Source organism: Cygnus atratus, chromosome 1 (genome assembly GCF_013377495.2).
Source record: "Cygnus atratus isolate AKBS03 ecotype Queensland, Australia chromosome 1, CAtr_DNAZoo_HiC_assembly, whole genome shotgun sequence".
NCBI classification, from domain to species: Eukaryota; Metazoa; Chordata; class Aves; order Anseriformes; family Anatidae; genus Cygnus; species Cygnus atratus.
Window position 1 is genome coordinate 185,421,275 of NC_066362.1, and position 13,661 is coordinate 185,434,935.

General features: G+C 35.9%; 1 protein-coding gene across 4 annotated transcripts in view; it reads right to left on the minus strand.

The window, feature by feature from the left end:
* The window catches only part of PDS5B (PDS5 cohesin associated factor B), a 112,545-nt gene that overhangs the window by 37,487 nt on the left and 61,397 nt on the right, over nt 1-13,661 (minus strand). For all 4 annotated transcript variants that reach the window (XM_035542709.2, XM_035542711.2, XM_035542712.2 and 1 more), the window contains exons 14-22: nt 13,119-13,200; nt 7,808-7,856; nt 6,876-7,015; nt 6,683-6,798; nt 5,215-5,320; nt 3,460-3,620; nt 2,707-2,830; nt 1,653-1,811; nt 364-432 (exon numbers count right to left, since the gene is read on the minus strand). In XM_035542709.2, the coding sequence (XP_035398602.1) occupies nt 364-432; nt 1,653-1,811; nt 2,707-2,830; nt 3,460-3,620; nt 5,215-5,320; nt 6,683-6,798; nt 6,876-7,015; nt 7,808-7,856; nt 13,119-13,200 (1,006 nt within the window). The remainder of the gene's footprint in view (nt 1-363; nt 433-1,652; nt 1,812-2,706; nt 2,831-3,459; nt 3,621-5,214; nt 5,321-6,682; nt 6,799-6,875; nt 7,016-7,807; nt 7,857-13,118; nt 13,201-13,661) is intronic.

The window sequence follows — 13,661 nt, forward strand, 5'->3', positions numbered from 1 at the left end:
TATGACATTTAATTCCTGCTAAATAGGAAAAAAATTATCTTCAATTGTGACAACATCTGGAACACTTAAGTGTTGCACACAAAACCTCTGACTAAAAAAAGTGAAATAAAAATGAAATATGGAGTATATGAAACACACTTATTTTATAAAAGTAAAAGTAGATGCTCCCAAAACAAATTATTTTTTCTGTCAATCAAAAAAATGTGTATTCTTATAGAGTTGTTAATAATAAAACAGCTAATCATTTTTACTTTTAGAAAAGTGACAAGGAAACAGAACTGACAGCTCTAAGAATGCAGACATTTAATTTTATTTATTACCTTTTACACTCACAATTGTAGGAAAACATAAAGTGCTACTTACTTTGACAAGAGTTTCAGGAGACACTTCTTCATCTGGGACCCAAAGTTTTGTTGTCTTTTTTCCTGGAAGCTAAACCAAATTTTACATTTTGTTACACTACTGTTACTCTTCAGTGAAACCTGCTGTAATCTCCTCTTTCCTGTTTGTTTCTGAAAACATTACAGCAGCACTCACTGGTTAGCTTTGTGCCTTGTGTATTTTGTAGAAGTAACCATTACAGAAGTGAGATACTGTTCTTACCTCACTACTCAAATATCAGCAAATTTATCACTAGCACAAGGGTTTTTGTTGTCATTATTACATTCTAAAGCAGTCGTTTCCATGTAATAGACACTGCTTTGAAAACAACTGTCATTTTCAATATCCAGTATATTTGAACTTCACATGCATAGTTTTAGACTGTAAATCTCTCCCTAAATATGGCTGACAACACACAAGTTATTTTTTTCGTTTTTTAATCACTATCAATACAGAAGTCTCAGACAAATAAAGATTAACAGTCTTCCATTTAAACAATGTATTTTAATTTCAAATGCACCATACTGTAGTGGTTTAGTCTTGGCTGGCTGCCAGGTGCCCACCCAACTGCTCTCTCACTTCCTCTCCTCAGCAAGATCGGAGGAGAAAATGTGATGAAACAGTTCATGGGTTGATACAGGGATGGGGAGATCACTCACCAATTACTGTCATGGGCAAAACAGACCTGGCTTAAGGAAGATTAAATAAATTTGCTGCCAGTTAAAATCAGAGAAGGGCACTGAAAACTAAAGGCAAACTAGAAACACCTTTCTCCCTAACCCCACTTTTTCCCAGGCTCAACTTCAATCTCAATTTTTCTCCCTCCTTGCTCCCACCCTAAATGAGCAGCATAGGGAGAAAGGGAATGTGGGCTGCAGTTAACTCATAATGCTTCATCTCTGCCACTCCTTGCAGGATGCCTGCCACATTAACCCAACACACATACTCCTAAAAAATAAATAAATCACAACTTGCTCACTTAGACAAGAGACTGAGCAAAGTCAATAACAATACTACTTTCAACAAAAGGCAAGACATGAGCAATCAAATGCTGTGCTGTACAGCATCTCGATTTTGTAAGGACTACCAAACCAGTGCTCCTACCTTTCCTGTACTGTGGGTTTTCAACTGGGTCACACAGTGTATGTGGAAATCGAAGGAGAAGCATAAAAAAAGTAGAACCAGCAAAGCCAAATATTTTCACAACTACTTGATGAGTATCCTACTACAGGAGAAGGGGAATCTTTGAACAAGACTTTAAAAATACTTACCCTATCATTCATTAGCAAATCTTTAACAATAAAAGTGGCAACCAAGGATTTCAAAGGAGCAGCAAACTGATCAGGTGCTAGCATGGCTATATGGCCAATAGTAACCAACGGTGTAATGAGATGCTCAAAATTGCTTGGATCCAGACTTTTATGCAGTGGCTAGAATAAAGGCAACAAATTCAAATATTACTCATATAATCTGTGTCTTATTTGGGTCAGGGGTTGGGGAAGAGGGGGAGATGCATTTCTATTTCAGAAATATAATTTTGAAAGAACTATTGATTATTTAAAAACACCTTCACCAACCCTACAACAGGTCTCCTACGAACTGAAAGAAAAAGCAAGAAGAAAGAAAACATTAATCGTATCTGGGTAATTCAAAAAAGTGGTAGCTCAAGAAGGACCATCTGGGAAACAATGGATTAAAAACAATTTCCTGTTGAAGACGTGGGCGTACTGAATCTCAAGATGGCAATTTCAGTAGTGGACTAATTCACCCTTAGAGATAAAAGACTGATGGGCCCTAATTAGAAAGAACATTTGTAATAATAACAATGAAATCTGTAAGCATCTGAATACTTTGGACCAGTCCCAACGGAGCTGAGGAGTACTGTATGGGTCTCCTTCCTAAGAACTGTTCATAGGTCTAGCAGACTGTCCAATACTTTGTTTTACTCTGTAGTCTATTAAAATACATAACCTTAAACATGATCATAGAATGGCTTGGGTTGGAAGGGGCCTCTAAAGATCATCTAGTTCCAATCCCCCTGCCATGAGCAGGGGTACCTTCCACTAGGTCAAGTTGAACAAAGTCCCATCCAATCTGGCCTTTAACGCTTCCAGAAAGGCGGTATCCACAACTCCTCTGAGCAATCTCTTCCAGTATCATGATGGATCATGGGACACTAAAAACTATCTTGTACTACTATTTTTACTATCATATCTTCTCTAAGTTCAACACAACTAACTCACCATACAAATTCCACTGTAATCCTCTATTTACATATACACTATAAAAGATTAATAAAAAGCAACCTAAATATTTTCATTTTACCTCAAATATCTGTGCAAACTGTGTTTCTTTGCTGGAAAATATTGCATGGATGCAGTGAATAGCATACTTGGCTTGACGAGGAGGTCCTTTTTTAGCTTTATGATGCAACACTGGAAGCAAAGCACTTGAAAAAAAGGAAAAAAAAGATAAGCACCATTTCAAAAACTGGAAACTTTCCAAAATATCAAACTAACAAATAACAACTATTTACATATATAGAAGACACCTCCTCTGTGGAAATGCTAATAATTCTCCTGGTTATAGCAACTTTTTCCAAAATAAGGAAAAATGACTATTTATGTGGCTTGCAAGCAAAAAAAAAAATACAGCAGTTTTCATTGATATAATCTCATGTGGCAAAACAAACATTTTACCTGCATAAGCTACTAAAATGCTCTTTTCAAAATATTCTTATCTACACATCCCTACTCCCTGGATATTAAATTGCAAAGAATATTTTTACATTGCTATATACTTAATTTTATAAAAAGCAAATCTGAAAGGCAATTATACAAATTATAGCAGTATCAGGGACATATCAGCTAATACTACTTTGCACACATTTCACTTCTATTCTTCAAAAAGTTACTGCATTTTAAAGTCATGCAAATCTCTTTCCTGTTTTGTCTGAAGTGATACTTTCTTCCAGAAGAATGTAGTATAACACTATACCCTGCCAAAGCAAGAATCAGAATGAGATTCTAAAAACCCATATAATGAAAAACACTACTCAGAATAAGATATACAACTTACGATCTTATATGAGGAAAGTCTTCTTCAATTTTGCCTCCTGTGTTTTTGAAAATTTGTAACGCAGCTTCTGCCACTTTTTCATCATCCATTTTCAAGCAAGCCAAGAGAGATTCAAAAGTTTCAGCTGAATGAAACGAGATAGGGTGTGTAAATGAAAGTACCTGCCAAAAAAAAAAAGCCATGTTAAAAATTTGTAAAGGTCCGCACAGATAGAACACTCCTTCAAAAGTCACTTTTTCCTGCCATCTTGGAATACTTGTAAAACAGTGTCTGTTTTTATCACATGATCGATATTTCTCTTTTTCTTAGGCATCTCTTAGCCTTCTCTGTCTTCATACACTGTCGCATCTGTTTTACCCAATTTTGCAGTCTCAATTTCTTCTCCTGTTACTGTAAGCATGCACTTCTCAGTGGCTACATCTACATTAGCAAGTACTGGGTTGCAGCAGAAGCTGGTTTTAAGAGAAACATAATGGTGGTTATATTGCAATTTTGTTTCTCCAAAAGGAATGAAGCTTGTGTGCTCCCAGACTTCTTAGATCATGCAACTGTTCTCCTTGCTAAGTGGAACAACTGATTGGTGCTCTCTAGTGAGCAACATACCCAATACAGAGAGTAACAAACCCAATATAGTCTCCAGACCCTCTTTCTGCCAGAGCTGACCAGATGTTGCACCTCTCCTTCAGATTCTTGGATTCTGTTGACTCTACCTTCAAGTATGACAATCCTCCCATGTTAAAACAAAATCCTCATCTGTTCCTCTCTGAAACTTTGCCTTTCTTTCATTTTAAAGTGCTTGTTGATTATTAGCCTCTTTCCAAAGCCACCTGTATCCTGGGCTACATCAAAAGCAGCGTGGCCAGCAGAGTGAGAGAGGGGATTCTCCCCCTCTGCTCTGCTCTTGCGAGACCCCACCTGGAGCACTGTGTTCAGCTCTAGGGCCCCCAATATCAGAAGTACATGGAAGCTATCAGACTCTTAGTTGATCTAAGATGTTCTGAATACTTCAGTATGAGAACCTTGTAGATTTTGACGCCTCTGAAATCAACCCACAGTTGGACTACTCCCAAAATGACCTCAGTTATATGATGGTACTATGACACAAGTATCGTTCCTAGCAAATACAGGATAAACTTATACTACAGAGTCTCTCTCAAGTACACTAGCTTTAGAAGTACTAAGTGAAAGTGAAAGACCTATGTAGTTGCATTTAGTTTCATGCTTTCAAAAGCATTTGCAACTAACATAGTGATTGGCCTTTTTCCTCCTAGGAAAAATGGAGGGCAGAGTAAGAAATTCTGTATATTGTCCCCAGAAACACATCTTGATAGGGTTTGCTATGCTAACAGTCTCAAGAAAGATTTCAGACAGCAGTTATAGATAAGACCCCAATTTACGTGGAACTCAGGAGAACCACCGTATTGTACAGATATACAAGTACGGTACAGTTTTCGAAGTAGTATTAACTGTATTCACAAACCACCGAATTCACACTCTAGTACTCAAAACTCAACTGCTGATGTCACACATATAGCTAGGAAAACTTCTAGGAAAGCTTCTAAATGATTTCTGAAATAGCCTTATATATAAATCACACAAAACATGCATAGACAACCGTAATCTAACCAGTATTCTTCCAGATACCCAGCAAAATGCTTAATGACTGAAGATATTGAGTGCTAATGACAAATTTATTTTAACAAAGTTATTTTAGAAAGTTTTTATATGCTTATTGACCACCAAGAGTACACTTGCCTTAAGCAATTCAAGACCTGCTCTGATTGCCTGGTCAGTAGGTACACCCTCATCTTCATCATCAGCTGTTCCATCTATAGATTTGTTTACTTGCTTGATAAGGGCACTGAAGAGGAAGACAAAAACATGGCCTTGTGTTTACTGCAATACATATAAAACATAAGCCTATTATAAAATAAATGCAATTCATCTACATACACATTCTGATTGTCCTCATCTGCCATTAAGCATTAAGTTAAAAAACATTTAACCATCATGAATTAAGCAGTTACACGTTACTCTAGAAGAATGACCAAGGAAAGAAAACAATTTGAGCATTAGAAGTAACAAATTCAAATAAGAATTATGATTAGGGTACTAGATCCTGTGGATTCTTAATAATTGATAGAAAATAACCATTAATAATGCTTAGTCTAACAGCAATAAATAAAATAACCATTAAACAGCTGTGCTGGAAGTTGATGAGAAATTTAAGAGACTTATCTCCTGCATATTTCACCTTGACAGTAATGCTTGTTTTTTTCTTACACTGTAACCTAGGAAGGGAAATGGTGATCATCCAAATGGTCTTGTTAGTAAGTGCTGTAGGCAGCTTTCCTGTCAAGGACTGAACAATATTCAGAATATACCTTCAGTAAATTCTGTAAGGCATATTTATAATCAGTGGAAGCAAACAAAGAGACACCTACTCAGAGATTTTCCTTTTTTTCTACTCCTAATTGGACAAAAATAACCATCTATAGCAAAACAAAACAGTCTGACAGTCTCAAAAATGAAGAAGAAATTTAGTGATAATTTACTAAGATGGAAGATGACCAATTCTGCGGAAAAACTGAAAATATTTACTTTTTACTTTATTTTTTTCCCTGTGTTTACTGTACGGGGGTCAGTCAATAGGTACGTGGTGAAACAAGTATTAAAACTTTGCAACAAATTTGAACATTACTTTAAATGCACATTTTATACTGCTTCTGTGATTTTTTTAAATGCACTTTCAAATTTGAAAAAAGTCTAGCTATGCATTATACTTAATCCAAGATCAAAAGAAAAATTATGTTAAGAACTTCTCTGAAACAGATTTTTAAATGAAGTCTCAATGGCTCCATTACACTGTATGTGTGACAGGCAGAAACTGAAAAGCTCAAGTAATTAAAAGCCATGGACAGAAATTCCTTTTAATGGAGTCAGTCACTCACAAATCAAACTTCCCCCATCAGCAACAGATCCATTTTTACTGACAGTTTGTTCCAGCTGTGCTGAATGACAAATCAATTGTTTGTGCAGCTACACTCTGAATGAGGAGAAAGAAACCCCTAAGCTAGGAGAAACAGAAGAAAATATTGCAGGTCACTAGGCCTTAAAAACTCTCCTCCTGCCATCAATCCGTTGCTGCTTGTGTTTAAAGACGAAATTAGAAACCCTGATTTCAAACTCTGATCTACAGTCAACAACACACACACAAAATTACCTGATGGATTCAGTATCAATGTGCACAGGAGCAATTCTCTCAAGAAGAAACTTTATCATTTCCAGGAAAGGATTTGTTGGTTGTTTTGGGTTGCCCAACTTCTTTGTAATTTCCCTCTGCAATTTAAGTTTCAATCAAGTTTATAATCAATTTAGTTCCCAAAACATTCATGTATTTTAAGAACTATTCTTACCACACATCCCTCAGCCTGTTTGCACGAACATGTTGGGCTAACAAGCATTTCTAACTGACTCCTTATTTTTTCATCATCTTCTAGAACTTGTGTGAATTTCTTCATGAAATCTTGAGCTTTCCCTGGATCAGGAAGGTTTCCTTTAAGTAAGCAAAAGAAACGAGTATTTATTTTAGTAAATATCAGGACTGTACGTTACACAAGTTCAAAGCCTCACACCATCATATTAATAAACAACTATTAATATTATTATATAATAAATTATATAATAAATATTAAACATCATAAAGAAAAAATACTTGGGACCTAGCCAACCAAATAGCATGATTGATTTTTTCCTCCACATTGGCCTTAAACAGTACTATTTTGCCAAAAGAACAGTTTGCATCTTTTAAAAAAAGCTTCATTTAAAACCAAAATTTCAGAATTGTAAAGTGTTTTTTTTTTTGCTAAGAGTTTAAGTTACACAGAAGTTCTTCTGTCTCCAAGATGCCTTCCTACTATTGAAACAAACTCTTGTGCATTCTCCTAACAACACTTACAATACTGACACATCAAAAAGAGGTAAGCCAGTACCTGTATAGTAGGTTAGTTAACATCAATTAATATATGTTCTATAATAAATGCTAAAGGACACACTGACACCTTAGATCATCTGCATTTTAAATTAATCTAGAAGCGTTAGAAACGTATCCAAAATGCCAAGTGATAATAAGCTTCATGACTAGAGATTTTTTACAATAAGCAATTCTTGCTTTTAGTTGTCTTAAGTTTTCACATCGTACCATCACAACATATTTATTGTGATTTGCTACAAAACTTACCTGTTACAAAGCTTATTTGTTATAAGTTTATCTCAAGTGTTTTTTAAAAGAAGAAATAAATATATTGACCGCAATTTTTAGATGGTATAAATACTTCAACTGACTTACTTGTTATTACCATCACTTTTGAGAATATAGCCTTACTGCTGGCATCTGTCTGCAAGTCACAAAAAAGAAAAATGTATTAAGTAAAAATTTTATATTATATATTTCCACTGAATGAGCAAAATTCCATAATGATGTATTATCAACAAATCAGCACCTATTATTTTGTTAACACATCAGTGTGTTAGAAACCGAAACACCACAGCAAATTTAATGCTAGATTGCTCCAGGAAGTAAAAGACAGAGAATGTTTCCACGGGCATGATCTTTCTCACATGCTATAATTTTTTTTTTTTATTATTACTACTTCTTAATCTACTATATAACCTCTGAACAGTTGTATAGCTACAACTATAAAATGACAGTCCTGTGAGAAAAAATTTAAATGAGAACACGACCACCCTTCAAGAGCTTTCACTGAAAAGCATCTCATTTTTAAAAGAATTCTGCTTCGCTGCCACCATTGCTAGAACTGTCTTTTAGAGACCTCCCTTTGTAACAGACAGAATTGATGACCGATAAGCCTAAAATTACACAGGAAAACAAAGACAAATCAACTCAGAAAGAAGGCTCAGCTTAGAAGACAAATATTCTTTACACCTAAGTACTCAACACGAGGCAAACAAAGACCTGTGGTGGGCCTTTTCATCAGGTTCACGTCAGGAAAGAACCATTAAGCAGTAGTGCTGCAAGACACTAACATTTTTTTTATGAAAGTCTTAAGATTATTATAGAGTAGAGAGAAAAATGTTCAAGGTAGAGGACAAAGTCTTGTTCAGGCATACATAGTTTGTTTTTTCTTAGTGAAATCCGCACAGATTTCAAATAAAGTTCAAACAAGCCATATCAACTTTGGAGATAACAGTTACTAGTTATTACAATAACTTCGGCTAACACGGGAAAGTGTGTATTTCTAGAAGGAGTGTCCTTTAACTTTTTGGAGTACATTTCTGTTGTGCAGTTGATGAGGTACTACAAAAGAAAAGAGAATTTTGAGTTCTAACGTCATTGCAAAAAAAACGACAAGGAAATTAATCAGGCAATTTGTACAAACTCTTGCAATGTTTGAGAACAGTGCCAATCCCGGAAAGATTGGAGTATAACAAAAATACACCATGAGATTAAGATAAGCAGTGTTTTCAGTGAGTACTATATCTTGTGACATGGACACTTAAGCACATTGTTCCAGCCATTAAATATTTCTACAGAAATTTCAGTCACTTTTTAGCATCAGAAGAATGCTGTCTTTTTTGGGGCTTTTCACTGTCAGAGCTGAACATACATGTTCAGACAAGAAATTATGTGGGGGGAGACAAACAAAGAACCACACCAGAAATCAAATCTGGTGTGTAGATTTCAAATAATGTCACCTGATACAGAATCTCTGTATGTGCTCCTCTTGCAACTCTCAAAAACACCACCAACAAAAACCCGCCCTGTATTGTGGAATTCCTTGTATTGGTCTGGTCTCCATTCTTCCAGTACTGGCTAGGTCTTCTAGTACTGGCTGAAGGTCTCATTAAAACAACATTTAAGATGCGCAAACTGCTAAGCACTCATCCAAATATGAAACAGCCTGAATCAAAAGGATTCTTTTACCTTTCAGTAGTATAACTCCACTGAATAACGACAGATTGAAGATATCAAGATACGTTTCTTTTCAGAAGATCTACTGTGGCATCTTATCTACATGACCTCGCATTCACAATATGGAAGCATCTGAACAGCAGCACATCTACAGCAAATAACGCTTATACTTCTAATACAGACAAAACAGCATTCACCCAGTTTTCCACATGTGAACAAGTGAGTTTATTTTATTTAATCATATACCATTACTGTAGGAGAAAATAAGAAGAGTTGAGATCTATGCTTTTGTTCTTCAGAAAAATATCTCAGCTTAAAGTCGGGTTTGATGTCTGTTCTGTCTCAGATTAGGACAAGCTATGATCAGGAGAAATGGGAAGTTTCCTAACACATATTCAATCTCCTTGACAGCGCTTGTTAAGCAATAGTCCTTGCACTGGGGAAAGGCTAAAGCAGGGAAAAGGAAAAAAAAAAAAAAGGAAGAAAAAAGCCCAAAGGGGGGAAACCCTGTAGAATTTCTCTAAATGACAAAATTTTCCAAGATAGGGAAAAAACAGTGGAGTGGAAAATTCGAAGATCCATAATCACAGAATAATTTAGGTTGGAAGGGACAACTGTAGCTCACCTGGTTGAACTGTCTACTCAATTTGCTCTAGTCCTCATTTAGTTGAGTTTTTAAGTATTTACAAGAATGGTTTCACAGCCTTGCTGGATAACCTGTTCCCAGATTTGATCATCCTTACTGACTTATTTTTTTTCCTCCTTACTACCTACTCAAAATTCCCTTGTGGCAACTTTGTACTCTGATTCTTGTCCTATCTTTGTTGTCTTGGAGCTCTCACAATACCTACACTTGCCACAAGGAGAACACCTACAGGAGAAAAATGAACAATTAAGCTACTGTGATTAATAAGGGTAGAAGTTCGACCAAAGCGAAAATGGACGTATGGTAACATTACGTTATCTTCTAAAAGGTTACTAACTCATTTTGGTTTTGTTTCATACAAAACATTTGTTTCAACATAGTTTCTAGACTTCTGAATGAAAATTAAAAAAAAAAAAAAAAAAGACACCTGAGCAGGGGCATGAGAGACATGAGAGCATTACAGATACAAGGGTAAGAGTTGCCTGAGCAGGAGTGGAGAGGAGATGCAAGGAGAAGGTATGGCTCTAAAGGGACTGCGGCCAGTGGAGGTACCCAGGCTGGAGCAGTGGGTTAAGTACTGAGCTGCAGCAAAAGAAAAGGAACCACCACAGCATGACCACAGTGTGTGGCAAGGGGACTGGAGACTGTGAACTGGGGAACAAAATTATCTAATAGGGAGCTGAAGGGTGTTTCTTGAAGAGCTTATTTGTGCTTGTTAGAAAGCTGCCTGGCCGAGAAGGACCTGGGAGTACTGGTTGATAGTCGGCTGAATATGAGCCAGCAGTGTGCTCAGGTGACCAAGAAGGCCAACAGCATCCTGGCTTGTATAAGAAACAGTGTGGCCAGCAGGTCTAGGGAAGCGATTGTCCCCCTGTACTCGGCTCTGGTGAGGCCTCACCTCGAGTACTGTGTTCAGTTTTGGGACCCTCGCTACAAGAAGGACATGGAGGTGCTCGAGAGAGTCCAGAGAAGGGCAACGAAGCTGGTGAGGGGTCTGGAGAACAAGGCTTATGAGGAGCGGCTGAGGGAGCTGGGGTTGTTCAGCCTGGAGAAGAGGAGGCTCAGGGGAGACCTCATCGCTCTCTATAGGTACCTTAAAGGAGGCTGTAGTGAGGTGGGGGTTGGTCTGTTCTCCCACGTGCCTGGTGACAGGATGAGGGGGAATGGGCTAAAGTTGCGCCAGGGGAGGTTTAGGTTGGATATTAGGAAGAACTTCTTTACCAAAAGGGTTGTTAGGCATTGGAATGGGCTGCCCAGGGAAGTGGTTGAGTCACCATCCCTGGAGGTCTTTAAGAGACGTTTAGATGTAGAGTTTAGTGATATGGTTTAGTGGAGGACTTGTTAGTGTTAGGTCAGAGGTTGGACTGGGTGATCTTGGAGGTCTCTTCCAACCTAGACGATTCTGTGATTCTGTTCACTTTCATTTCTCAATACCAGAATCAATAATTAAAAGTTTATGTTAATAGACAGCAAACTAAATTAAGAAATATCCCCTCACTCAGCACTGTGTTGTCACCCACAACAGCACCTCAGACTGCCTGAAAGCACAAGCTGTGTTGCCCACAACACCACAAGCTGCCTGAAATCACACATGCACTCCTGTTACACAAAAAACATTCAAGTGTAGAGAATCAATACTTAATCATGAAAGATGCAATGAAAAAGACATGGACAAAAGCAAACACATAAACAGAATACCCCATTTTCAATGCAATGCTTATGCTGACATTTATTAAAATTAAATATTTAATTTTAAGTCACACTTGATATTTTACAACCAAGAAAGCACTTTCTTTACTTCCCCCGAAAACAAAGGGAAAACTTGAAATTTCACTTTCAACTGAAATGCAGAATATATCAAGAAGCTAACTCAAGTTTTAAATGATGCATAAATGTATTTAAATTACACCAAAAATACAATAAAGTAGATTAAAATGATTTCAGTAGTCACTGAAACACAATGAATTATTACTGTATTAGCGGTTACTGCACTAAAGAATTCAATACAACATTACGGTATGTTTTAATTGCCCTAAAGCAAAATTATGAATTTCACTAAAATCACCTTGAATATAACTCAAACAGGACTGCAAGACTAAGATTTCAATAGAACTACTGCTATCTGCGAGACAGTAGCATTTCCAAGCAGACATTAGATAATCCAATTACACTTGTAAAAATGCAGTTACCCTCTCATCGTGTTCAGACAATTGCAGTAAAATAATTCAGTCATTAAACTGCATTAAATTTACCTGTGATGTTTGAGTATATACACATATAAAAGACTTAAATATATGAACATGGACACAGTAACACTTTATAGGATACACTATTACTGTTAAAACACCAACAGATTAAACTTGTAGCACTGAAGTCAAGTCATAATCATGTTCCAAATCACATGCAGAATTTCACCTTATTTTTTTTAAATGATAATATGCATATACATACAACTAAAACAAATCTAAATTTTACTGTGAGTATATCCTAAATCTTCTAGATATGTCTATCTTTTAGAAATATGCCCACTAGGAATAAAAGAATTCAACACTAGTCTGTCACCTCCAACACAACATTTAAGAAGTTTCCAAGAGGAAAGAAAAACAAGTAACATATAAAGATAAAATACTCTCATCTCTCAAATGTTACTAATTTATATAAGATAAGAAATCAGCATGTTTAGGTATTTTTTCTTAATTACTCAATCTGGCAGTCAAAAACAATATACCATCTTTTTCTCTTGTTTGAGAACCAGAACAATCCTGGATGGCAACATGTAGCTCTTAAACAGGGGGAGCACATAATTTAATATTAAGTGGCTAGAAAAAAACTTTAAAAAAAATCTTTAAAACACCTGCTCTTACTGACAAAATATATACAGATTTCTTACTGAAAGCATAGTCTAATGGAATCAAAATATTTTCTGTCATTAATAATAAGCTTCAGATGGAACTAATGGAAATAATGGAATTTTAAAAAGTTGTTTTTTGTTGTTGTTGTTTATTGTTCTGTTTTTTTTTTTTTTTTTTTTTTTAAGTATAACTGCATATTCACTGTGGAATAAAGACAAATATAACTTACTTTTGGTTGTTTTATTAGGTCAACTAAATCCTTTACTTGATGTCGTAACAGATTCTGACATTTCCACATTTCATTCAATGCTCTAAAAAACAGAATGGAAGAAGAAAAGAGAAAAAAAGAGTTGTCAAAGTCTTCTATTCAATAAATAATGTAACTGTCCAACAAGAGCCTTTACATTATTTTAAGTGTTCTTCTAAACGTCTTCTAAATATTCCTGTCACATGAAACATCATTGCTCTGCGAGCAAATTCTAAATGTTTCCTAATTGAATGATATGGAAAATTTAATTGATCATACTATACTGGTACAAAATGTGATTTTGAAACAAGTTTTATTTCAGACGCTTAACTATACTGCCTTTAAAAGAACTGGGAAGTAATTGATATCTGTCTTATAAAGAACTCATTTGTACAAGTCTGAAATCATTCTTCTAAAAACATTCTAAGAAGCAGCCTAAGATTTTTATCATCAAAACAATGTTTTTCTTACACAGGAAGCAGTTACTAGAACAAGTTGCAAAAAGTGGACATGATTAGACTTGTA